The 26,590-nt window shown below is 37.6% G+C and overlaps 1 protein-coding gene across 3 annotated transcripts in view; it reads right to left on the bottom strand.

The window, feature by feature from the left end:
• Positions 1-2,832: 2,832 nt before the first annotated feature.
• RBPJ (recombination signal binding protein for immunoglobulin kappa J region) overlaps positions 2,833-26,590 on the bottom strand; it is a 107,122-nt gene continuing 83,364 nt past the window's right edge. For all 3 annotated transcript variants that reach the window (XM_061164503.1, XM_061164504.1, XM_061164505.1), the window contains 8 exons: positions 23,577-23,742; positions 20,697-20,871; positions 15,239-15,376; positions 14,976-15,088; positions 9,083-9,223; positions 7,641-7,796; positions 7,189-7,292; positions 2,833-7,014 (listed from right to left, as the gene is read on the bottom strand). In XM_061164503.1, the coding sequence (XP_061020486.1) occupies positions 6,699-7,014; positions 7,189-7,292; positions 7,641-7,796; positions 9,083-9,223; positions 14,976-15,088; positions 15,239-15,376; positions 20,697-20,871; positions 23,577-23,742 (1,309 nt within the window). In that variant the 3' untranslated portion in view covers positions 2,833-6,698. The remainder of the gene's footprint in view (positions 7,015-7,188; positions 7,293-7,640; positions 7,797-9,082; positions 9,224-14,975; positions 15,089-15,238; positions 15,377-20,696; positions 20,872-23,576; positions 23,743-26,590) is intronic.

Genomic DNA, 26,590 nt, shown 5'->3' with positions numbered 1-26,590 from the left:
AATGCAAGAAACCTGAATACTATTCTATAGATTAGTATCCAATAAATTATTGAAACTGTAATCTAGAAAGCTTTCAGGAAGGGCCCTGTTATGAACTAAATTGTTTTCCCCTAAATTTCATGTTAAAGCCTAACTTCCAATCTGACTGTACCCGGAGATAGGCCTTTAGGAGTTAATTAAGGATGGGGCCCTAATCAAAAAGGGACTGTGGTCTTAAGGAGATATAGATGTCTCTATGCTGTGAAAGCACACGGTGAAATGTGGCCACCTGCAAACCAGTTACGTGTCCTCACAAGAGCCTGACCATGTTGGCACCTTGATCTCAGATTTCTGGCCTTTAGAAATGTGAGAAAATAAGTTTCTGTTGTTTAAAGCCTGGCAGTATTTTCTTATGGCAGCCTAAGCAGACAGACAAGCCCTTTGTGAAAATTTTTAGGAAAACAGTCATGCCCTAAATAAGCTCAGCACCTAGAACATTACTGGCTGTTTAAACATTCCTAATTGTGTCTTAACGAATTCCAACCTTTAGCACTACTCAGAAATAATAGGGATGGATATTCATGCTTCTAAGCAAATACGTGCATATTCCATTACCCTTCACCTGACATTCTTCCCAAAGATCACATCATTTGCACCGTTGGAATCTTACCAGCTGACAACCCTAGGAGCTACTCTCTAGGATAATCAATGATGAAAGTCACAATGACTGTTTCTGAGTCACAATTATTTTCCAAAGCTTTTCATTATTATATTGAAGTATCTGAATTAAGAATTTAGCAAGGCTAAAGGCTGTAAAGGTTTAAGGAGCAGGAGAAAATCACAATCACTGACTTTGTGTTGTGTGGTGAGTGAGGACAAAGAGAACATCCTTGCAGGGAGAAAGCTTAGTTCCAGGAAAAAAGAACAGCTGTCAAAATTGGCTCAACAGGCCACTGGGAAAGACCTCATCACACTCTTTACTTTCTTATATGAAGACGGGAGTGGGGGGGTGTGTTTCTGGATTGACATTTTGGGATTTCAGCATTAGCAGAAATGATCCACCAGGCAAAGGTGCCAGAAATGAACGACCTGCATGCTGACTGCACTCAATGAGCACGGCCGTGGGACACAAGGAGGTGAGAAGCAGGGACTACAGTTGACTGTGCCAGAAAGAACTTGATACATACCTGAACTTCACACTTACCTTTTAAAAAATGTGTCATAGAATTTCACATTTTAAAGTGCTACTTCCCCCAAAGCAAAACATTCTATAAATTCCGTTTAAAAAAAAAAACCAAACAACCTGAGTTCAGCATGAATGTTTCTTGTTAAGAGTTGAAACAGTGTTCCTTTTCTGGATTAGATAATATTCACCTCTCTTTTATTTAAACCAAGATGAGTCACGACTTCTTACATATGTGTGCATAACACCTTAAGCTATTTGTTGAACACCTGCATGCCAGGCACACAAATGGCTTTATCCTTAACACACAGAACTGGGCGTACCTGACCAGTCTAGCAGGTTCTCCACAGGGCTGTGTGTTCTATCTCCCAGCCTAAAGCTTTAGGGTCTGGCCTTAAGTTAAAATTAATCACCTCATTTGTACCTCATATACAGCAACTTAATCGTTGCCCTCGTTGTTGTCTAGCACTAAACTAGGGAAAAGGATTCTTCTTTGGGAAGAGGACTTACTACTGGGATCCCTCACCACTAGCACCTGATGTAGCTTGCCCTCTGTTTCTCTTAAACTGGCAACCATTTAGGGATCCAGGGACAAAAAATACATACATATACACTGAATGGATCTTTCATTAGGTTGCTTAGAAAGTGATCACATACTCTTTATATATTATTGTATTATTCCCATCTAAATCCTAAAGGAGCTATTACTTAACCTAGACATAAGAGCCTGGAACTGACATGTACACACTGCTATATTTAAAATAGATAACCAATAAGACCTACTGTTAAAAAAATAAATAATAAATTATTTTTTAAAAGAAGCTATTACCAATCCTAGCCATTCAAAGTCTCACCATTCAAACCCCAACTAACTTATTTATTTAACAATCACTATTTTCAGAAGATGTCTTTAGCAAAATCCTGATAACTTGGTTTACGGTTTTTCTTTTAGGGGATGTCAGATAAATGAACTTGCTATGATTTAAAATATATGTAACAACCTTCCCCTTTACTGTTTCCCTGTTGAACAAAGTGGGCTTCCCTCATAGCTCAGTCGGTAAAGAATCTGCTTGCAATGCAGGAGACCCAGGTTCTATTCCTAGGTCGGGAAGATCCCCTGAAGAAGGAAATGGCAACCCACTCCAGTATTCTTGCCCAGAGAATCCCATGACAGAGAAGACTACAGGCCATGGGGTCGCAAGAGTTGGACACGACTTAGCGACTAAACTACCATTAAACAAAAAGCATACTGAAGAGCCCCCAAGAAAAAGCACAAACTATTCTATGGTCTTTCATACAGCAGGCCAAATGATAACACCTCATACTGGAAAAGCAAGCTGTCATTAAATAATGCTCTCCAATCATGTTGAGATTAGTTCAAAATATTCCTGAATTAGGAGACAACTCTTGAGTTGTCCAAAGGCCATTTCCCCATTTACAAGGATAAAAAAAAAAACAAGCCCTCTCAAAACAAAAAACAAAAAACCCACAAAACTTTCTTTTTAAAGCACTATCTAGTTAAAAATGCAAAAAAGAAAAATAAAATCAGTACAGTTATTACTCTGATGTGATGAAGCTTAGACAGCAAGGTAAAACTATAAACAGACAAACTTTAAGTATTCTGAAATCAATGATGATAATACATGTGTCAGGCACGTCCAACAGAACACTTTTACAATGGTTTACATTTCCTTTTTATTTATTTCTTGAAACTGCCCGTATTGCAGGTTTCTCATGGATGAAATATGGAACTGAGCAGATTCTTTTTTCTACAAAATTATGGTATAAACTTGCTCAATTTTCTATCTTATTGCTAATAAACCTTACAGGCGCACAGTTTGTAAAATAAACCCCTTAAGGACTGAATGCGTAGAGCATGCTGCAAGGTACAAGAAATAAGCTAAAAATGAGCATTTAAACCTACATCTGGACCAACACAGTACTGAATGCTGGCAAACATTTATCACAACACAGGGAAAAATTAATAAAAGGAAATACAGTTCAGTCCTGAAAGGGTTAAATAGAAACCCTAATATATTATTGTTTCTAACCATCCATCCCACGTTACAGTGCTTGAAAACAAAGTCAAAAGTCTGGCACAGAAAATTACACACATTTGTTCAGTATTCATCAGAAACACAGCTGCTTTTGAAATCAAAAGTAAGTAACTTAGTTAATAACTGAATAACATTTTGATTCAAAGAAGAACCCCACCACCCCCACCCCTGCATGGATTATCTGATTAAACATGAATAGTTTAGTTCTTAAAAACTGTTGACAATTTCCTGTGAGGGCACAGACAGTACTAGTTTGATTAAAAAAAAAAAAAAAAAAACTAACCAGTTATCGCAAATAAGTCTGTGCAGTAAGAGTGACAAATATTTTACCAGTTAATACACACATAAGGATATCTTTACTTGTTGTGGTTTAAGAAAAGTCAGCAGCAGATTATACTAGTGTTCAACTCTGAAACCATTCAAAATAAAAAGGGCATTTTATATTTATAGCTTTTTGTTTGCCTTCTCAATCTATGTGATCAATTAAAATGATAAGAGACAGCTTCTATGCATATTTTCAGAAACTGCATAGAATCATAAAAGCATAGGATATACTTCTAATACATGACTTAAAACAAAAAAACTTGAACACACTATACTTTAAATGAAGTGGTTACCATTCTGAGAGTCTTTATGAGGGAAAATGATCAGGATCTCTAATAATGCCACCACTGGAGGAAGGGCCACGTTCTACAATACTATAATTGGAGGACGAGGCTCCTGTAAATTATACACTGAAAATAATTCACAAAAAAATTTTTAAGCAGCTGACAAAAGAACTACTGACAAACGATAAGCCATAACAGACAAATCATTTCAGTTTGTGGTATGTAGAATGGCATAAGACAGTGGCGGGGGGTGGGGGTGGGGGCCTGTAGGAGTATATTCTTAAATCTTAAAAAAGAACTAACAATGAAGAGGAAACGGGTTTACAGTCTAACAGTTCAATTATCTTATTAAAATAAACAGAGCCAAAATTAGACATAGTTAAACAGTAAAAAAGCAAAAGTTCATTTTACTAAAGTCATAAACTTAAAAAAAAATATTTTGAGTTGCAGCGGTGGGGAGGAATAGTTTGTGCTTCAAAAGCATCTTATTTGTTATCAGTTAATTTAACATAAATTGGTAACTAAGTAACAAACTTGGGAAGTGGAGGAAACCTGTGGCCCATTTCAGCAGCACTGAAAACATTTCTGCGCTCTGAACAAAAAGCACTGTGTGAAGGCTACTTCCAGACTCAACAGAGAGCAGAATAAATACTACTCAGAAAGAAGCAAGTTTGCAAGAAAAAGCCAGTAAACAGTTAAAACAAAGAAAGATAAGGCCACAAAGAATTCTGCCCTTAGTCACTGAAACAGATTTAAAGTATGAGGCAGGATTAGCTTACAAGAGAAGCTAGTGACAGGAGCAGACTTAAAGAGAGAAAGGCTATATATAGCATAATGCAGCCTGTAGTAATTAAAAAGGCTTGCAGTAAAGAAAAGACCACAATAACTTTAGCTACGTGTTTTACAAATGACTTCGCCCTTGAAAACTGAGGAAAAAGCGATTTAAAGATGTTATATTTACAATGGCATAGTCGGAGCAAAAGAATGAGTAATGAAGATTTATCAAAGCTGTGGGGTGGGAATGTGGGGAAGCTATTCATGATGATGTTTTAAAAAGTCTACTGGTGGAAACTTTTCAAAATAGCCCAGGACACCAAAAAGACAATTTCTGTACGGGAAGATATGCAGGAAGTTACAGTTCTGCATCCTTAAGGTACTTGTGGCTTCTGTTTTATGGGACAGTAAAAGCTTACCACAATCGAGAGGTAGTTTTTACTCGAAGAAAGATGATTGTATTACTAGACCATGTCCTGTAACATTACACACATAGTTCCTGTACTAAATGGAGCCCAATGAGTCTGCCGCAATTTCTAAGAAACTGAACAAAGGTATAACCAAAGTGTGGGAACAAAACCAACGTAAAACAGGTGAGTCCAGCACAGAGAGGCAGCACACAACCCGGAATGCAATCAAATCTTAAATGGAGAAGAAATGCCTTCTGAGTAGGTGACATTTGTGAAGACACTCACGTTGGGGAAGAGAAGACCAAAAAAACGGGAGAGAAATGGAAAGATAAATTACATTTGCATTTTTATAATCTTACAGCTATCCATTTCTAAAGTATTGTCTTCCAGCTATTTTAGTTGGTCATCTAGTAAAAGCATCCTGTTTCAAGGTTACAGTGATGTTTTGACCTAGGCTACCCCCCCCCACCAAAAAAAAGGTAAATAAAACCACGCTTTTGCTGAGATTTTTCCTCATTATACAATAAGGGCACCATCTACCAGCTGGTAGCAAATATTTAGCATGATATTTTTTTGTTATCATATGCCAACAAGGCAGAAAAACACCCTGCTGAATGAAATCACTGGGAATATTCCAAGTTCAAAATAAAATGTTTAACTTACACATAATACAAGTTATGTACAAGATAAGGAGGGGGAGGAAACCTGAACAAATGTTGACTGAGTAGAAACATTTCTGCACAGGAAAAGGTGAGGGAACACTGTAAAAACCAACATGTTCCATGCCATTAACTCATTAATGACTAAATGGCCACATTTAATTTCAGGTAAATGTTAGAACCTCTTGGATTACCACTATAAATACATTAAAAAAAAAAAAGTAACACAGAGAAATAACTATCAACGGTATTTGAGAATAGAGACTAAGTACATTGCATGTATTGCAGGCAAGGCAGAGGCATTTTTTTTTTAAAGCTTTTGCACAGACTTCATATAATCTTAAAAGAAATATGAATGCAGGCCTTTACAAGATTTGACTTGCTGAAATCAAAACACCTTCCATTCAAGAAAAGTCATAAGACTTCAGCTTTTAAAAAAATAATAAAATAAAAAGAACAGTTCCAGCCTTGGACCAGAAAGACCTGGAAGAGGATGGTAATTAGATTAAACAAGCATGGTCAGGCTTGGAACCTGAATGTACTTAAGAGCAAAAGCTCAAAGTGGGTGGGGAGGAGAACAACCTATTTGGTAACAAAGATGTATTATATACGTGATATAAAAAAGGTATGGTGAAAATGTACCTTTTACTAAAGCTTATACAAGTTCCTTGGTCCATAAAAACTATGTTAGATTTTTGTCTTCTAGTTTGATTAACTTTTACTTCAGCCACATCTCTATTTCTTGCCCATTTAAACAAAACCAAACAAAAACCAACCAAACAAAAATAACAGCTGAAAAAAATCGATTTCCAGAAGTTTATACATTTAGATGTTTTTTGTTTGTTTTGCTTTACTGTGGCTTCTGCACTTCAAATCAGCACTTGCAGGTAATGGGGTTTTTGAATAGTATAATCTGGTATGAAAAGTTTTCCCAAGAAACCACAAAAGATTGTTCTTTTTTTTTTTTTTTTTTTTGTCAACATTTTGCTGCACTCAAGTCAGTGTAAGTCCTAGCAAAAAGACGGTAGTTAGGACACAACTGTTGCTGTAGATGACGTGACATTGGTTGAATTTGTGCTGACGTTTGTGTAACTTCCCTCGCTGTTTGTGTTTGATTCATTAGGGGGCACTTGGCTTGAGTTGGCTCGAAGGATTGCTCCCGCTGCACTGCAATGTGGCCGTGGCCCTGGTTCTGGGGTATAGGTAAAGGTAAGGCTGGTGGAATAAATGATTCCATCATTACGGACCAAAGTTACTGGAACCTGGACTGGCTGCCGGACCCATCTCCAGCCTTCTCGGAATGCAGAAATGTCTGGGACAACACAGAGCATACTCTCTCCACATCTGAGGAGGAAACAGAAATCACTTAAAAGCATGGCAAACTTTATAACTGCAACTTAAAAACAAGGTTGCTTAATACAGGACAATCAACCTCTTAATACAGGACTCCTGGGAAATAGTCTCATGTACCCACCCCCATCAAAAACTCTGGATGATGTAAAAAATTGTATTAAGTACCTGTACATAGTTTCAGCTTCTACATCCCCAAACCACACTCGTAAATTTGGAGTGAAATTCTGTCCTGTTAGTTCAAGCATTGCTACGTCCCCACCGCCATTCAACTGCAATTCACAGAAAATCAAAACAACATTGAGGAAACATTTCATTTTTCATTAAAGTACACAGGTGAGTTTTTCATTTAACTATCATGTGCAAAAAAAAGATAATTAAAATATTTTCTTTAAATAACATGATTATAAAGACAAAGTGAACTAAAACGCTCAAAAGCTGATTTACACTTAAATTTTCTTGCTAAAATTTTGTGTTCCTCTGATTTTCTTCTTCACTGTGTAAAAAATCCTCCAAATCACAGGATTTGAAGAAAAATCAAATTTATTGTGAAATAAAATTACGCCACGTCATAGCTGAGCAGTTGCAAAAAGCTGAAGTCAACTTGTAAGAGGTCTCACCTGAAGACTTTCTACGACAGGCACAGGTGTGACTGGGGCAAGGACAGGGCCCATCCCCTCATAAAACGTATACTCTGCCTTATCCGTGCTAATGATTGTCCAGGAAGCTCCATCATTTATCATCTCTTTATTTGGTTCTTTTGGGCATGGAGTGGCCTTAGAAACAAAGAACGGTTATAAATTATATACACTGTGTTACTGTAAGACAATTTTAACAAAGTAACACCCATGAAAAGAATTTAGTACAAATTTATAAACTTCCCAGGCTCCACACTTTTCCAACCCCTAATTAAAAATAGAATATTAATATGGAAACCTCACATGAGGCAGGTTTTATTTTAATATAAACTATTTAAGTGACATACTAAAAATTAATAATACCTTTCAGAATAACCATTTAAGTAAAATTACACCGCTACCTGTATAATTTCTTTAGTAAAAGATCAGTATCTGTGATATAATTAAATGCTTAAAATGCTTCAGAGCTCCCTAAGAGAGAGGGGGGCTTCCCTGGTGGCTCAATGGTATAGAATCCACCTGCCAATGCAGGAGACACGGTTGAATCCCTGGGCTGGGCAGATCCCCTGGAGAAGGAAATGGCAACCCACTCCAGTATTCTTGCTGGGAAATCCCATGGACAGAAGAGCCTGGCAGGCTGTGCTCATGGGGTCACAAAGAGTCGAAAACGGCTGAGTGACTAAACAACATCAACAAAACAAAGAAAGAATGGATGTCCCCTCCTACTTAAAGAATTATAGAAACTTCTGTACTTTCAGCAGGAAGGAACCAAGATGTGAATGGCAATCCCCTATCCCTACCTCGAAACACCTAGGCCAGCCCAGTGCTGGGCTGAGGAGACCAGCTGTGTGTGGCCATCTCTCCGGAAAAAGCCTCCAGATGTCCACAAATGAGTTTCATGTGGAAGTGTAACTATTCTATTAAGTCATTTGTTCATGTAATAAATGTCCTCATGAAGGCCCTCTGAGTCAATATAGTTAAAAATTAGATTTTGACTAATTAGTTTTTAACATGTCATCATTACTATCTTAGAAGACTCCAATATAAATCTGATGAGAATTATGAATCCTCCTCCAAAATATGCATGCACCACTATATACAGTGTTGTCTGCACATAATTTCAGGTGACTCTCTGAACACCCAACATCTACTTTTGGATAATCTGAAGAATTTTCATCCCTCAGAATTAGATGTTAACTGTTTCTCTTAGAACATTCTCATAGTTTTGAGTTCTTTGAGGTCGAATGACTAACATGTCTGAAGAACATGTGGGCTAAGCACCCTTGAAGTCGGGATAAATATCTGAACACAGATTCATGTATTTGGATGTATTAACACTTTTTAAATTAGAGTTTCATGTTTCTGAATGCTGCTAACCTAACAGTTTGCACATTTTAGATTTTACCAGCAATTTAGAAACATACCTGAAACTGGATTATTCTTTCTTGAGAAAGGCACAAGTACATTCTTTCTGTATCCTTAAGGTAAAACGCACATTTGTGGAGCTGTGACACAGGATCATCGGCATCCAGCAACGCAGTCTGCTTATCAACCTTCCTAATTATCTGCATTTCAACAATTAAAAAAGAAAAGGTCATCACATGTGGACAGTCTTCATTTCCTACACTGTCAAGAGTACACGGCAAGAATCTGCCATGAAATAGTACATCATAGATACCTGTCACATATCTACATACACAATAGCATGTACAAACAATAAAGTAAGGCATAAAAATACTTCTAAATTGCAAGCATGTTAAGAATGCGGAGATGTTACCTTCCACCACCAACTCCTAAAAACAATAGGGCAGGCAGGCATTTGCTTTCTAAATCTGTGCTTTTCAAACTTTGACATCTGTACAAACCATATGGGGTTCCTGTTAAACATACATCTGTTCTGAGCCTGCAAATCAGAGAGGGCCTGATATTTTGCACTTCTGGCTAATTGCCAGCTGATGTTCATCGTGCTGGTCTATGAATTGTATTTTGAGTAGCAAGTTCAGATGATCTCTCCAATAACACACAATGACAAATATTCCAACATCAAAGGGAAAATTATCTCTAAAGGCCACTATGGGTATGCTAATTAGTACCTAAGTCCATTATCACACTTACATGCTGTTGCTTTGTTTTAACATAAAAGAGGCATCATTCTGCAGATTAGGAAACAGGCTCAGAGGTCAGGTTGCTGCTGCTGCTGCTGCTGCTAAGTCGCTTCAGTCGTGTCCAACTCTCTGTGACCCTGTAGACGGAACCCCACCAGGCTCCTTCGTCCCTGGGATTCTCCAGGCAAGAACATTGGAGTGGGTTGCCATTTCCTTCTCCAATGCATGAAAGTGAAAAGTGAAACTGAAGTCGCTCAGTCGTGTCTGACTCTTAGCAACCCGATGGACTGCAGCCTACCAGGCTCCTCTGTCCATGGGATTTTCCAGGCAAGAGTACTGGAGTGGGGTGCCATTGCCTTCTCTGCAGAGGTCAGGTTAAGCTCCTCAAATTCACCAGGTCAGTAGCTGAAGAACCAAAGTATGATTCCAAGGCTGGCTGCCTGCCCAGTTTGAACTCTTTCCATTATATAGTATGACCTTACACTACAAATATTCCACAAAACACATAGGATATCTGAAAGATAGTACTATTCAAACCTTCAGTGTTACTTATCACATGGAAAGTAATCACTCAGTGTTTGAGGGCTGTGAAGATTACTCTCAACAGCATCCAAACATGCTGGAACCACTTCTCATCTTTAATCAGAAATAAAGAAACCCCTTCCTTGGGACTCCATTGGTGGTCTAGTGGTTAAGACTCCGTGCTCCCAAAGCAGGAGGCACGGGTTCTATCCCTGGTTGGGGAGCTGAGATCCTGCACACCGAGTGGTGTGGCAAATCAATAAACAAAGTCTCCAGTCACTGACATTAAAAAAAAGAAAAAAAAACCCTTCCTTGACTACATGTCCTTCTCCTTCCCTCTCACCACCCCATTTCCCTGTTCCCCTTTATAGCAAAACTCCTCTTCCTCACCATCTCATTTCCTGAAATCTCTCCAACTTTGTGTTTCAAAATTGCTCTTGGTGAGGTCCTTAAGGACTTCAAGACAGATGAATCCCACGAGCACTTCTCGGTCCTCACCTCAGCTTTCTCAGAAGCATCTGACCCACACATTCTTCCTTCAGAAACACACCTGCTCTAACTGCCTTCAGTGCTCCGGAGCAGAGTCCCCAGATCTCTTTCCCTCTTCCCACACTCTAGAGACCTTCTACTCTCTTTAGCGGTTAGTAGCAGTAGTGTTAGTTGCTCAGTCATGTCCGACTCTTTGCGAGCCCATGGACTGTGGCCCGCCAGGCTCCTCTGTCCATGGGATTCTCCAAGTAAGAATATTGGAGTAGATTGCCATTCCCTTCTCCAGAGGATCTTTCCGACCCAGGGATCAAACCCGGGTCTCCTTCATTGCAGGCAGATTCTTTACTGTCTAAGCTTTAGAGGCTGGCAGTTCCTAAACTTTTATCTCCAGCCATAGCCTTTCTCAGGCACGCAACTTGTATATTTAACTACCTATTCAACAGTTCCACTTAAAATGTCTATTAATAGCCGTTTCAATCAAAAACATAATTTTTTATTTCTTCCTAAGCTCAATAAATGACACCATGTTCACTCAATCCTAAAACCGTGGAGTCACCTTTGACTCCTTACTTTCTCTTACACTCCATCTGTCAACAAATTCTGTTAGGCCTGGAAAATCCCATGGACGGAGGAGCCTGGTGGCCTCCAGTCCACGGGGTCACTAAGAGTCAGACACGACTGAGCGATTTCACTTTCACTTTCATGCATTGGGGACGGAAATGGCAACCCACTCCAGTGTTCTTCCCTGGAGAATCCAAGGGACGGGTGAGCCTCGTGGGCTGCCGTCTATGGGGTCGCACAGAGTTGGACACGACTGAAGTGACTTAGCAGCAGCAGCAACTTTTAAGTAAATCAGTCACTTTTCATCACCTTACCAATACCATCTTGGTCTAAGGTATCGTCATCAACTTCTAGCCTGAATTATGACAAAAGCCCAGTCATCTTTCTCTTTGCTTCCACCACTATATCCCCCTGTGCTCTTATTCACAGAGCAGCCAGAATTATCCTTCCAAACATAAACCAGCCATCATTCTCTGTTTGAGAGCCTCAAGTGGCCTCCTATTGTACATAGGTAACAGAAAGTTTTACTCTAGACAGAGCGAGGGATTTGACAAGATGTTGCCCATGGCTTACTCTGCAGCATCATTTCCTGGCACTTGCCCTCTCCATCCTCCCTCAGCTCTAGCTACAGTGGCCTCCTTGCCAGTCCTCGTACATTTCTGTCTTCTTTTTGCTCGCATTCTGTCAGCCCGAAACATTCCACAGCCAGTTTCTGTTTCCCAACTTCATTATGGTCTCTGTTCAAACAGCCCCACTTCATAAAGGTTTCTGACCACTGTAAGCTCTCCCATTTCCCTATGTATTTATCCTGTTTTAATTTGTCTTGCTACTTATACTAACCTTTAAATACATTATGTAGACATCTCTTTAGCTGGCTTTTTGTCTGTCACCCTACCAAAACATAAGCTCCAAGAGGAAAGGAAGTCTAACTTGTTCACCAATGTATCTCCAGCATCTAGACAGTGACTGACCCATGGAAGGTTCAGGGTTATTTGTAGAATGCACGTATACATGTAGGACTATAATACTTTGCTCCACAATGGACATTCTTAATAACTCACAGAATTTTGGAAGGGTTAAATGAATTGATATTTGTAAAAGTGCTCAGAAGAGTGCTATAAATATTATGCAGTACTATTGGGTTTTTATTACTTGATTCACACACCTAACTTATATTCCATGATCATTTTTTTTCAACTTAAGCCACAACTATTAAAAATCCTAATCTTTAAGTCAACATTCTTCATATTTACATATTTTTAGCTCTGCAGTTTATTTGATTATTTGTCAATCTACTAATATCACCACTAATTTTCCAGTTTAAAGGGAGACAGTACACTTTTAGCAATTATATTTTCTAATATATTCTGTGAGACTAATTAATAAACTCAAGTAAAATGTTTCCATTCAACTCTAGCCTTAAAACTGTATATTACAATGCTTGAATTTTAAAGAAATAGTGAATTTTGAATGATGTAAGCCCAAAACTTCCTGTAGGTCTACCACACTCATTTATGACTTCACCACATAAGACTCAAGATCTGCCTATAACAGTTTATTCCTGTAACCTACTGTTTCTTAACTACTTAATAATAATGAGCATATTGAGAACATGGGTCATGTTTGGTTCAATTTTATTTCTCACACTAGCTCTCTGGACATAGACACTGCTGAGTGACCTGGTCTCACCAATAAGAAAACCAAAGATGCCCCCTATTATTTGGTATCAAAAACTTGCTGTGATAATATCTAATTATTAAGAAGAGGAAAGAAATCTGAGAAGCCAGGTAGCATGAATATTATAATGAGCTATGTGTGATGAGAAAGTGATGAATTCTAACACCAGGAGTTACTGCACCCAGCTCTTGCTCCTCTATGCTGGCTCTGTAGGTTACTGGTACAGTGTTTACTATACTTCTTAGGTAACTGGGATGCAGCCCTTAAGGACAGAAAACATACCTTATTCATATTCTTAGCACTATACCTTGTAAATGCACAGGCTAAGTTTATGCTGCTGATTAGTTTATCTAACAGATGTGAGCTGTCCCAAATTTCTGGGGTATCTCACAGACTTGAGAACATGAGACAAATGCTAACTGATGTTTCTTATTAGTTGGCTAGATCTACATAGACTGTGCCTGGTTTCAAAGTACCCAAACCAGGGTTTCTCACTAAGACCTTCATCCCATTGAAATTGGTCTTGGGGGGACAGTGGTTTTCAAGCAAGGATCTCTAACAAGGCTAATATTCTAGGAAACATAAAATGCAAACTTTAGATATTAAAGCAGTGTTATCCTTCTTAAAAGCATATGAAAACTATAGAATGCTTCCTCTGAGAAACATGTTTTCATTGAAAACTGTATGTAAGTGGACGGACAGGCAGGCAGGAAGTAGTGTAGACCATATAAAGCCTAGCTATGATTCTGAGGAAACTAATGCCTCAATCACATGATCTCTAGAAAGAAGTATTTACTGTTAGCAATGTTAACGATTGTACTGCAACTTTTCCTAAGGCATTCTCTGGATCAGGTTTTTTTATTTCATTTTTATAATTAGACCCACACAGTTTTGAATGTAAAAATATTCAATTAAAGATGACTTTCAAGCAAGGCAGACTGGTACTTTACATGGAACTAAGGGAAAACGCCATTTTTAGATTTGAGTCAGTCTTTTCAGTGGCCTATATATAAGTTGTTGCTGGTCAGAGACATAAGCCTCTGAGTTGTGCCTCCAAAGTACAGGCATTTAATGCCAAAGCAAATAAACACGATCCTTGGAATATAATAACACAGAATAAATAAGAAGAAAACTTTAGTAAAATTTATTCAGTCCCTTTTTTGGTTTGTGTCTTCCTAATTTATGCACCCTTCATTCCCTTTCTCCTTTTTATAATCTATCGTAGGTTCAAGGTTTTGTAAACTTATAGTTTACATATAGTAAACTATAGTAATAGTAATAGTTTCACATATTTTGGCTTTAAGTTGAAATGGGAAATAAAATCACCTTGTACAACCACAACACAGAAAAAGATAACAAAAACCACAAGATGATGCATTAACTCAGATAATTATAGATCAACCCAGCTCCCTGCTGAAATAGTCCCAGAAAATATCCGCCAATGAAATATTTCATCAAAGAGATACAAAGCATATTCAGGAAAGTAATACTAAAGTTTTTCCATTCACTCAGCCCCTCCCCCAAGCTGACCTTGAATCCAACTTACTCACAAACTCCTTCCATCTTTAATACAACTAAATTGTGTTCTGTTTCAGAAAACGAGGGGGAATATGATGCAGAATGTATAAGAGGCTTTTGCTTCACTTTGCTAAGAAAAGCAGTTTTTTACTATTTCAAAAAGCCCAAACACTGTCTCTATCTTTTTGCAGGAGAGTAAACTAACAAAAACTATGCTTATATTTTTAAAGAAATTTACAATTTCTATGCTTTTGAAAACTTGGGCCTGTGTCAGGATGCAGCAAGCACCACAAAGAATGAATAATGAACCTACATTAGTTAAGAAAATAAATCATAATGTAACTTTAGAGTGCCCTCTATCGAACATGTCCAGATAAACAACCAAAAAAGGGGGGAAAGCTGTCAAAATTTATTATAAACAGTCATGAGGTCATTAAGGCCATACCAATCTTGGGAGTGCCATGCCAGTAACTGAACACACAAGTTTGACTGTTTGTCCATAATGGATGTATCCATCGCGGACTGTGAATTCTTCTCCTTCTGATTCATCATCATCCACTGCAGTACGATGGAAACAGAGATCAAATTATCATCTTTAAAATTTATTAATCTGCTTATAAAAACAAGACTAAATATATCTGTAAATCTTTTTATTAAAAAAAAATTAATTTCACACCAAAAAAACCAAATGCATATTTTTATACTCACAGAGATGAATGTAAAATGCTCCCCACTGCTGAGAACTGGCATGGAAATTACCTCCTTCTACATGCAAGTATCTGGTGCTAACTGTCTGGGATCGGAGTCTATTAAACAGAGCCACCTTTGTTCCTGAGGCAATGCAGACTGCAAAGAAAAAACAGCTATTTACGTGATTGGGGGGGTGGGGGGAGTAACAGTAAAGGGCAAGAAGGTGCCAGTACCTGGTAAGTTATGACTATTCTCTACTGTAATATAATAATTAATGGATTCTGCTAACACTTATTTTAAACCCTCCAAGAAAATACAGATAATACTCCCCCAGAAGTCAGGGTAGCTCTTTTATTAATAACGTTAAGCTACAGATATATAATATGCCCATAAAAATGATTTTCAAATTAGTGCTGTATAATATATTTAACACAGTGCTGTTTTTTAAAAGGAAGTTGCTTTTAAAATAATAGGTGTCATATAATAGGAAATTGATTAAATAAAACATAACATTATTGACCTAATTGAATAATGTGTATTTAAATGCACTGAAGAGAAAATATCTCCCTGATATATCACTGAATGCAAAGCAGACTATACTGTGGTTTCATTAGGTAAACATATACATTTTTATGTGATAACATATGTCTCCACATGCTCACATATAATCCCATGGAATATATTCAAAAAGAGGGATCTAGAAGGATGTTTACCAAAGATGATGGCAATTGCCTCTGGATACTGTGATTTTAGAGATTTTGCTTTCTTCTAAATACCTTAAAGTATAGCATTGCATGAAATTTCTTGAAAAACCAACCACATCTATGTAAACAGGAAAAATACTCTATAAATGAAATACATTCTTTGCCATCAAAAAACTCAAGAATCAACAGAAATACAAAATTAAAGACTTTAAATAAAATCCTGTAATTTGAATTGGCTTAAGACATCTGTGCATGCTCAATTGTGTCTGACTCTTTGCGACCCGTGACTACAGCCTGCCAGGCTTCTCTGTCCAAGGGATTCTCCAGGCAAAAATACTGGAGTGGGGTTGCCGTTTCCTTCTCCAGGGGAATCTCCCTAATCCAGGAATCGAACCCTTGCATCTCCTGCATTGGCAAGCAGATTCTTTAGCTACCTGACTGTGCTGCACAACTGAACTGGAAACAACCTAAATGCATGGCATTAAATGCCTCCTGATGCAAGAATACACAGAGTAACTACACAAAAAAGATCTTCACAACCCAGATAATCACGATGGTGTAACCACTCACCTAGAGCCAGACATCCTGGATGTGAAGTCAAGTGGGCCTTAGGAAGCATCACTATGAACAAAACTAGTGGAGGTGATAGAATTCCAGTTGCACTATTTCAAATCCTAAAGGATGATGCTGTGAAAGTGCTGCTCTCAATATGCCAGCAAATTTGGAAAACGCAGCAGTGGTCACAGGACTGGAAAAGGTCAGTTTTCATTCCAATCCCAAAGATAGGCAATCCCAAAGAATGCTCAAACTACCGCACAATTGCACTCATCTCACACGCTAGTAAAGTAACGCTCAAAATTCTCCAAGTCAGGCTTCAACAATACGTGAACCATGAACTTCCAGATGGTCAAGCTGGTTTTAGAAAAGGCAGAATAACCAGAGATCAAATTGCCAACATCCGCTGAATCATCGAAAAAGCAAGAGCGTTCCAGAAAAACATCTATTTCTGTTTTACTGACTATGCCAAAGCCTTTGACTATGTGGATCACAACAAACTGTAGAAAAACTAAGATCATGGCATCTGGTCCCATCACTTCATGGCAAACAGAGGGAGAAACAGTGGAAACAGCGGCTGACTTTATTTTTCTGGGCTGCAAAATCACTGCAGATGGTGACTGCAGCCATGAAATTAAAAGACACTTACTCCTTGGAAGAAAGTTATGACCAACCTAGACAGCATATTAAAAAGCAGAGATTACTTTGCCAACAAAGGTCTGTATAGTCAAAGCTATGGTTTTTCCAATAGTCATGTATGGATGTGAGAGTTGGACTATAAAGAAAGCTGAGCACCAAAGAATTGATGCTTTTGAACTGTGGTGTTGGAGAAGACTCTTGAGAGTCCCTTGGACTGCAAGGAGATTCCACCAGTCAATCCTAAAGGAAATCAGTTCTGAATATTCATTGGAAGGACTGATGCTGAAGTTGAAATTCCAATACTCCGGCCACCTGATGGGAAGAACTGATTCATTGGAAAAGATCCCGATGCTGGGAAAGACTGAAGGCGGGAGGAGAAGGGAATGACAGAGGATGAGGTGGTTGGATGGCATCACTGACTAAACGGACATGAGTTTGAGTAAACTTTGGGAGTTGGTGATGGACAGGGAGGCCTGGCGTGCTGCAGTTCATGGGGTCGCAAAGAGTTGGACACGACTAAGTGACTGAACTGAACTGATGCAAGAACACTATATCAACTGTGAAGCAGGCTTGCCCTCCAGCAACAAAGAACAACAAAAAGGAACAAAAGAACAACAAGCTGAAATCTGATCAAATTTCTAAATTAACTACTGACAAAGACTCTCTCCTTGACCAAACTTCAGACAGGGTCCTCTGAGCCCTTTATCCATGGAGACTCTTTCTTGGGTCCCGATAATGGCCTAGCTAGCCCAGTTACTGCCAAGAATCCTGCTAGGTCATCCTTCCATCCTTGATATCTGATCAAGTTTTTTCCCTTCACCTTTATATCTAATCATCTTGTTCTTGTTAAATCACTAAGTCCTGTGCAACTCTTCTGTGGCCCCATGGATTATATAGCCCTCCAGGCTCTTCTGTCCATGGGATTTCCCAGGCAAGAATACTGGACTGGGTTGCCATTTCCTCTACAGGGGATCTTCCTGACCCAGGGATCAAACCTGTGTCTCCTGCACTGGCAGATGGATTCTTATCCTCTGAGCCAGCCAGAAAGCCCATCTGATCAACTTGGCCTATCTTTATAAAAATTCTAGTCAAGAATACCCACACCCTCGATTTCTCCTCTTAGTAACTTTCCCTCTACTGACATGTTCAACTATGCTCCTTGACTATAAATCCCACTTGTCCTTGTTGTATTTGTAGTTGAGCTCAACTCTATACTGAAAGCTCTTTCCCCTACTGCAAATGTAGTGAATAAAATGTGCTTTTACCACCTTTAATGTCCAATTCTGTTTCTCTTTGACACTACCAATTTACAGAAAATACATTAAACCACACCAAGGGAATACAATTACTGAAATCCAGTATGTGAAAATCTCTCATAGTCAACTGACTTAGCCTCTTGAATAGAGAGAGAGAGAAAGATGAAGAGAAAAATCCACAAATTTTAAAAAGAAAATTCAATGACATGTCAACACAATACATAATATCTGGTGAATCATATTTGAATTTTGATTCAAACCAATGGCTCACCAACACCCCCCAACCCCCACACACATTTTAGACAATTTTCAATTTGAGCACTGACTAGGTATTTAATGATACTAAGACATTATTTCTTTTTATAGTTGTTTTATGTTTGCTTTTGTGTGATCATGGTATTATAATTATATTATATATAATATTATCTATTATAATTATATTATATTAAACAAAGAGACCCTATCTTTCAGAGATGCATAGAAACATTTACAGGTGATGCAATGTCTTGGATTTGCATCAAACTAAAATGATGGCAGAGAAAAGTGTGGGTGGAGTAGGGTTACAGATAATGATGAATCAAGACTGGCCTGAAGTTAAGATCACTGATGAAAAGTTAGAGAATAAAAAAAATAAAATAAAATAAAGAAGAGTTAGAGAATAAACAAAAGAGGTTTCATGTTATTATGCAACTCTACTTTAGTATGTTTGAGATTTCCGTAACGATGATAATGGCTAAAGCAGACTAAAAACCACCCACTATATAACATCTCATAAGTTCATTAAAAAAAGAGAAAACAAAGTAAAACCAAGCAAATTAACCAAAATCCTAAAACCTCACCTTCAAAGAATGAAACTATTATTCTGCAAATTAGTACACAAGCGCTTACCCTGCCTTTTCTCCATAGACTACATTTAAAGCAAACAGCAAACAAATGTAAAAGTTAAGAATAAAAGAATTAGAAATGCCACTATTTTGCAACCATGATGAAGGACTACTAAAATCATTTGGTTAAAGTTTCCTGAGGAATTTTCTAACTGTTGAATTAGACTAACAACTCAACTTACTATAACCAATCTTAGTGTGACAGAAGTGGGATAACCAGACAATAAGACTTCTGATCTGAGAGAAATGAACATATGTAGAACAAGCTAATTCTAAAATGAAGCTCTTTAGGTATAATCAACAGTTTATAGAAGATATGCGAGACAGAGGAAACACATAATCAGTCAGATTCAGAATATGGAAATTCCATAGGAAAAATGACCCAATTTCAACAAATACATAACACAGAAAGAAAAAAAAGGCTAGCAGAAAGAACAGAAACTATTTCAGGTTAAAATATACGAACCCTATCTTGATCCAAGTTTGAACAAACCAACTACTGAAGACAACAAAACAGAAACACAGCTGTAAAAAGATGCTTTGAGACAGTACGATCAGTCTGCACATGGACTGGCCAGTAGATGGCATTAATGAACTATCATCAACTTTTGTTGGGTGTGATGACGTTTAAAAGGAAAATTTTCTGTTAAGAGTCACTACTACAGAAATGACTGAAAGGACAGGATGTCTGAGAGTTACATTAAAAAATTCTAGCAAGAAGGAGGAAGAGGAGTTGGTGGTGACAGAAATGATAAAATAGAATTGGTAAAATCTATTGAGGTCTGGTGGTTGGGTCACCTTATATCAATACTACCCCTTTTGTTTAAGTTTGAAAGTTTTCATAATAAAAAGTCAAAATAAAAAAAGAAAAATGGGTATAGAAGTTGAAGTGTATAATTCAAACAGCATTTACCCGTGAAAGTCTAAAAATGTGCAGAGACAGCAGTCTGCCAGAGCAACCATGTTAAAATTTTTTAGGTTTTCATGATGGCCTTCCAAAGTCCATTTGATGTAACAGTGCTTCTCAAAGAGGTGTTCTGATATTCTGAGTGAATCAATTCTTGTGGAATAGGAACCATCTTGCACACTGCAGGATATTTAGACACTCAATGCTAACATTACTCCCTCTAGTCACTGACAGCAAAAGGAAACTTCCATTTTTCCTAATGCCTCTGGGGAGCAGTGAGGAACCAATTCTGGTTAAGAACCACTTCGCTACACCAGGTATTGACCATTTTTAATTAGAGAAACAAAAAAGACAACAAAGCAGCAATAACAATTGAATATGACTTTTTCAGATAAAGTGAAGACCAAAAAAAATACTTTAAAAGAATGAACTGGCTACTGAAAAGAAAATTTTATTTTAAAAAACAGTTAAATTAGTCTTACTAACTCACATTGGGAGTTGAGGGGAAAAAAAGAAAACAAGGATACATACGGTCAGCATTTTTCAGTGACTGCTTTTTTTTGGAAGGTTTGGAGATGACTTTTATCCGTTTGCTTAGGAACACACCAATGTCATCACTGTTGCCATAGAACATCTTTACAGACAGCATGAAGTGCTTTCTCTTGTCTGAATCAGATATATACAATGTTTTGGCTGTGCAATAGTTCTGTGAAAGAAAAGGATAAGTCTTAATAGCATCAAAACCCTGTCAGCTATGTACAAATAACTCAGTAAGGCTATGGCTAAGTTTGATCAGACTTAAGGCAGTAATTCCACTGAACAGCTGATAAAACCAACTGTAAAAAGTACTAAAACTGATCTCTGAAAACAAAGTACAAAATCTTCCTTATTGAGTCTACAAAATACCAACATTGTGTTGTTTCCCCCTCTCAAAAAGACTTTAAAAAAATAATCTTTTATTGTTTTATATAGCTCTACATCTATTTACAGAATTATCAAGACCTTCAGGCAATAAAAACATTTGCCTTGAAATGAAAAAGAAATACAAAATATAATGCTACAAAAGTCTATAGAAATATCTGAATTGTAGAATTCGAATTATATAAACAAAACAATGCTAGCAACAGAGGTATAAGGCATGTAATTATTAAAAATAAAAATTCAAGTGCTAATTAGGATAAAAATTCATGTTGCATAGCTTACCTAGCTTCAACTATGTAAGACAAAAACAGAGAAAATGAATATTTAACAAATTAAAAACACCAGATCCAAAATATAACTATATAGTCAAATACCATGACCATAATAAAAATAAGGGCTACATATACTAGAACTTTGTTGTAATAAATATTAAAATAAGAAAGGAACATGCAAAATAAATCCCAATAATGCAAAATAAAATCCCTCCTTTCCCAATGACTAATCGCACCATTCAATGAACACGCTATTGAAAGAAAACAATATTACTTTAAACGAGTGCTTGTTTAGTGAGACAGGAGTAAAGTGTACTTTCTGAAGCTCAGCATCCATCCCACTGCTTGGTCCATCTGTGCCTACCTGGAACCAAACTGACCTCGTTCTTGTATCTTGATGGTCCAAGCCTATGATTATATTGCTCTTTCTGCCTGGAATGCCTTTTGCTGACTCTAAACCAGTCTTATTCTCTATAGACTCCTCTGATAGCATTTTTCATTAAAACTAAATATTAACACATAATTTTGGCTTAGAGACACTGTACTTCCCTGTAATTAAGTGTTTTAAGTACTAGTTAATGCTCAAGCTCTCAGGTATTATTTTCTGCAAATTTCTAGGGCTTGGGGAAAGGATATAATGGCAGAAGTTGATGAAAGATGTACTAAAGCCATGATGCTGAGAAAAGCAAGTGGGCATGCTGTTTGGTATTACTGCCCTCAGAACTGCTGGAAGCAGTTAAAGCTCGCAATAAAGTTCAATTGCTGTTGTTTAGTTGCTAAGTCGTGTCCAATTCTTTTGCAACCCCATGGACTGTAGCCTGCCAGGCCCCTCTGTCCATGGGATTTCCCAAGCAAGAATACTGGAGTGGGTTGCCATTTCCTTCTCCAGGGGATCTATCAAACCCAGGGGCTGAATCCACATCTCTCATGTCTCTTGCACTGGCAGGCAGATTCTTCACCGCTGTGTCACCTATGAAACGGCTGGGCTTCTCACTACCTAGCTAATTATCAATCACAGTTACAAATGTCTAGGTGTACAGCTTGGAGACATACATAACAAAAATGCATGAGACGTGACCAAGGCCTCTTTATTCAACCAACTACTCAAATATGTCTTTAACTTTGGCTCAAGAGTTATAACTCAGATATATTTTATATTGCTCTATTTTAAAATGAAACAATCTTTACAGTAGTAAATTTCCTCTCAAACCTAACTTAAAATACATAGTTGACAAGCCTTAATGATAACAATTATAAGAATATAAATGACAGAAATACAAATTTGAAGGAGACTGATATTAAAGCTCCTTATTCTCAGTGCTCATTATCTGTAAAATCACTAAAAAAATTAAATGAGAGTACAAATCCCCTAGTTCACCACCCTCAACCTTGCCCTCCAATTCTCATCCCTAGTGTCAACTACAATATAGCAAACACTAAGACATTCAACAAATAGTTATTGAGTGAGAAAATAGCTATTTATGCAGTATTTTAAAAGACATTCATGTGGTCATTGAAATCAGAAATAATAATAATAAAATTTTTCAATTTTAACAGCAAGAGAAAACAAGTTGATGCTAAGTCAATAAATAATTATTTTTGAGTATTAAAGGTACAGACTAACTGCTTTCTAAATTCATAAAATACAATTAGTATTTTAACTCATAAACTGCATTTCTTAGCAAAGTAATCAAAGAAAATCCCTAAAAGTTTGACGAAAGCTATTTACAGTGTTCCTGACTATACAAGATAGTCTTCTTCCACAATGAAGCTAAATTAAACACTTATGATCTTTACAACTTATTTAATACTTTGCTTCCAGTAAAAGACTAAGATTAAATGAGCAGAGTAAAACATTAGTGAACTATGTATTATCATTGTTCTTTGACTATGATGCCCTTATAAGGTGGATGGGCAATCAGCCTCCTAAATTTATTATTGGCCCCCAATAGAAATATGATTCACAGCCTGCTAAAACTGCTAGCAAGCTGAGGAAGCTTCCTGTGTGCCACCTTTAGATGTCAAAGCGCAAGCTTCACAAATCATGACTAGATTTCAGCTATTTGAGATTATTCCAGTTCTGATTTATATATTCAAGAAAGTGCTACCAGTAACCATAAAATGGGGGGAAAAAAAAATCACCACTACACAAACAAGTAAGAAAACTACATTATGGTATCATGATGCTCTTTACAGGGAACCAGCAGTCTTAACTTACCTTTCCTTCCAAGTTCAGTTGCTGCATTTCTTGGTCACTATTTCCTATTCCAATAAATGCACATGGTTGAGACTCTTGTTCAGAACAACCATCGCGTTCCATTTGTTCTTTTTTTTTCTTCCATCCACTGCCCATAAGATACACACAAGGAGGAGGGCAAAAAAACCTAAAACAATGAGGGGGGAGGAAACACAATGCAATTACACTCAAGAAAGCACTTCCTTTTCTTGAACATACGAATACAAAATCATGTTGAACTACACCAAGTTAGCTCCTAAAGAAACATTTTGGTCAAGTCTTTTGTAATGCAAATAACCATACCCAGAGCGCAGAAATCAATACTTCCATTTGTTCCGGTTAAGGTTCATTTATATTGACATTACGCATTCACTTAGCCTAGATACTTTCAGATCAGGAAACATAAATTTTCACACAGCTCAGAGTTTTGAACATCTGCACTTAGAAAATCCAGTGTACTTCAACATACACAAAAATAGGGTATAACACCACAGAATCTGCAATTACTGCTTAGAGTCTACTCAAAATGATGTACTGTTAATTAATGACATCTTTGGTATGGATATCACTCTTAACTTCATTTGGTAACTAATCTGGAAAACAGAGCAGTGCCCAAAGTAGACACTTCCAAAATATTAATACAAGTAAGTAAAAGAATTAAAAGCAAAATGGATCATTGGTTTACCATGTATCTTACAACCTAAACACCTGCTGCATGTGGATCAAAGAACAATATATTATTGTTCTTTTAACTCAAAGACAGCCAACAGATTTGTTTTGTTAGTTGCCAATAACCTGCCCTCACAAATTCTTCCCACCTAGAATTACTTCCTTATAATTTTCTCGTAGCAGTTAGATTACTTCGAAGTCTAGCTCAAGCCCCACATTTTACCTAATTCAGAAGACCATCAATCCAGTTCTTATACAGGGGGTAACTCCTTCGCTCAATTACACACACTGACTTATACACACTTTAAAACATTTATTAATATGTCATGTCTCAGCTAGGGGCCTGAAAACTCAAATACCGGCCAGGTAAGTAATCTAAATGAGTGGACCGGGTGTACAATAAATAAGTAGAAAGATTCTTTAATTACCCAAAGACGTATGTTCCTTCCCTTCTTTATTGAAACAGAAAACCCTCAAGGCAATTCCCACTTTTTATATAGTTATAAGCATAGAAATTTCTATTTTAGTTCTTTTAAGTTCACTGTAAGGAAAAAAAAAAGCTTAACGGCAAAGATCATCACCCACTAGTGTGTGGCTCTGATGACAAGGAAGCAACTGAGAACTGCAAGCATTCCCATACGGCTGAACTAAGGGCGTGGAGGTCGCGTGTTGGTCACATCCTCCAATTTTCCAATAGTCACCTAAAATCAAGTTTTGTATGAAATTTCTAATTCTAAAATTTAGCAGCTAATTTATTATGCTTTTTTACCACTTTTTAGGCCAACAATGCACAGAAACACAGATACTATCATGCTGGACTTAGTTCTCAGTCTCCCCTAAAGGTAGCATAGTATCTACTTGTTTGCTTCCCCCTCAGCACCTACTATAATATTAACTGAATTGAATCAAAATAAACAATGGCATCCACATTTTGCTCAACTCTACCAAATTAGTATTTAAGAGGTAATCTAAACACAATTTATAAGAAGTGAGCTGGGTTTATTTAATTTTCACTAATTCACAAAAATTTACTACATTCCTAGTCTGTACCAGGCACTGGAAAAATATTAGTAGTTAAACAAAAATCCTTGTCCTAATGGAACTCATACTCTAATAAGAAAGACAATTTTTAAAATGTAGGTGACTAAAATAACATATATACTTTAGCTGGTTAGGGAAAAAAATAAAGCAAGGAAGGGGTACTTAAAAATGTAAAAGACTAGACTGGCCAAGGAAAATTTCTTAAAGAAAGTGACCTTGAGTCAGGACCTAAAGCCATGGGTATCTGGGGAAGAGCATTTCAGAAGAGGGAACAGCAATCACAAAAGCTCTGAAGCAGGGAGGACTGAAAGAGACAGCAGAGAAACAACAGGCCAGCGTGGCTGGAGTACAGAGGAGGAGAACCATAGGATACGAAGCCAGGGGTGCTGGGGAAGTAGATCTAGTAGGCTGAAAGGGTTAGGCTGAGTGAGGAGGAAAACCTTCTGAGGGTCTTCTCACACTTTTCTGAGCGAAGAGAAGGGAACCAGAGCAGCTTTTTTGCCTGGATACTCTCCTTGTTGCCATGAGCACAGAGGTCACAGCGGAGGCACTGGGCTCAGCTCCAGGTCACTCCAAATTTGGAGGGATGCCTAGATTAGCTGGGCAAGTTCTGGAATTTGCTCATTCAAGTCTATACCAGCGATCTCTCTGGCCTCTAATGCTGGGAACCACCCAATACTTACCATGGCACAGACTCAAATTCCTAGCTGGCACACTATTAGGAAGCTGAGAAGCCATCAATTTTGGAAAACTTATCTCCTATTAGTATTTTATTGAGCACTGACAAATACTAGGTCTCCTTAGTACACTGGTATACCAGCTATAAAACTTGCTGCATTTAGTATAGTGTACCAAATATAGTAATCAAATCCCAACAAGTTATCACAGAAGATACTTTTATTTCACATCTGGAAAGAGGTCTAAAACTGTTAAAGACTCAGTGAAAGTGAAAAAGAAAATGAAAGTCGCTCAGTCGTGTCCAACTCGTGTGACCCCATAGACTATACAGTCCACGGAATTCTCCAGGCCAGAATACTGGAGTGGGTAGCTGTTCCCTTCTCCGGGGGATCTTCCCAACCCAGGGATAGAACCCAGGTCTCCCAGACTTTACCAGCTGAGCCATGAAGAAAGCCCAAATGACTCAGCAGTGCCGGTTTTCTCAAAAGTACTGTGATGAAGTGGTATGAAATCAACAGGGCATAAAATCAGAAAGATTGTCAAGAAATTCTTTATCACTTTACAACACTGACTAAGGTTCTATACTGAAAGTGCTTTCCAGTCATGTA

The sequence above is a fragment of the Dama dama genome, chromosome 17 (assembly GCF_033118175.1).
Source record: "Dama dama isolate Ldn47 chromosome 17, ASM3311817v1, whole genome shotgun sequence".
Lineage (NCBI taxonomy): Eukaryota > Metazoa > Chordata > Mammalia > Artiodactyla > Cervidae > Dama > Dama dama.
Note: the sequence above shows the minus strand (reverse complement) of the source record. Positions and strands in the feature narration are given on the sequence as shown.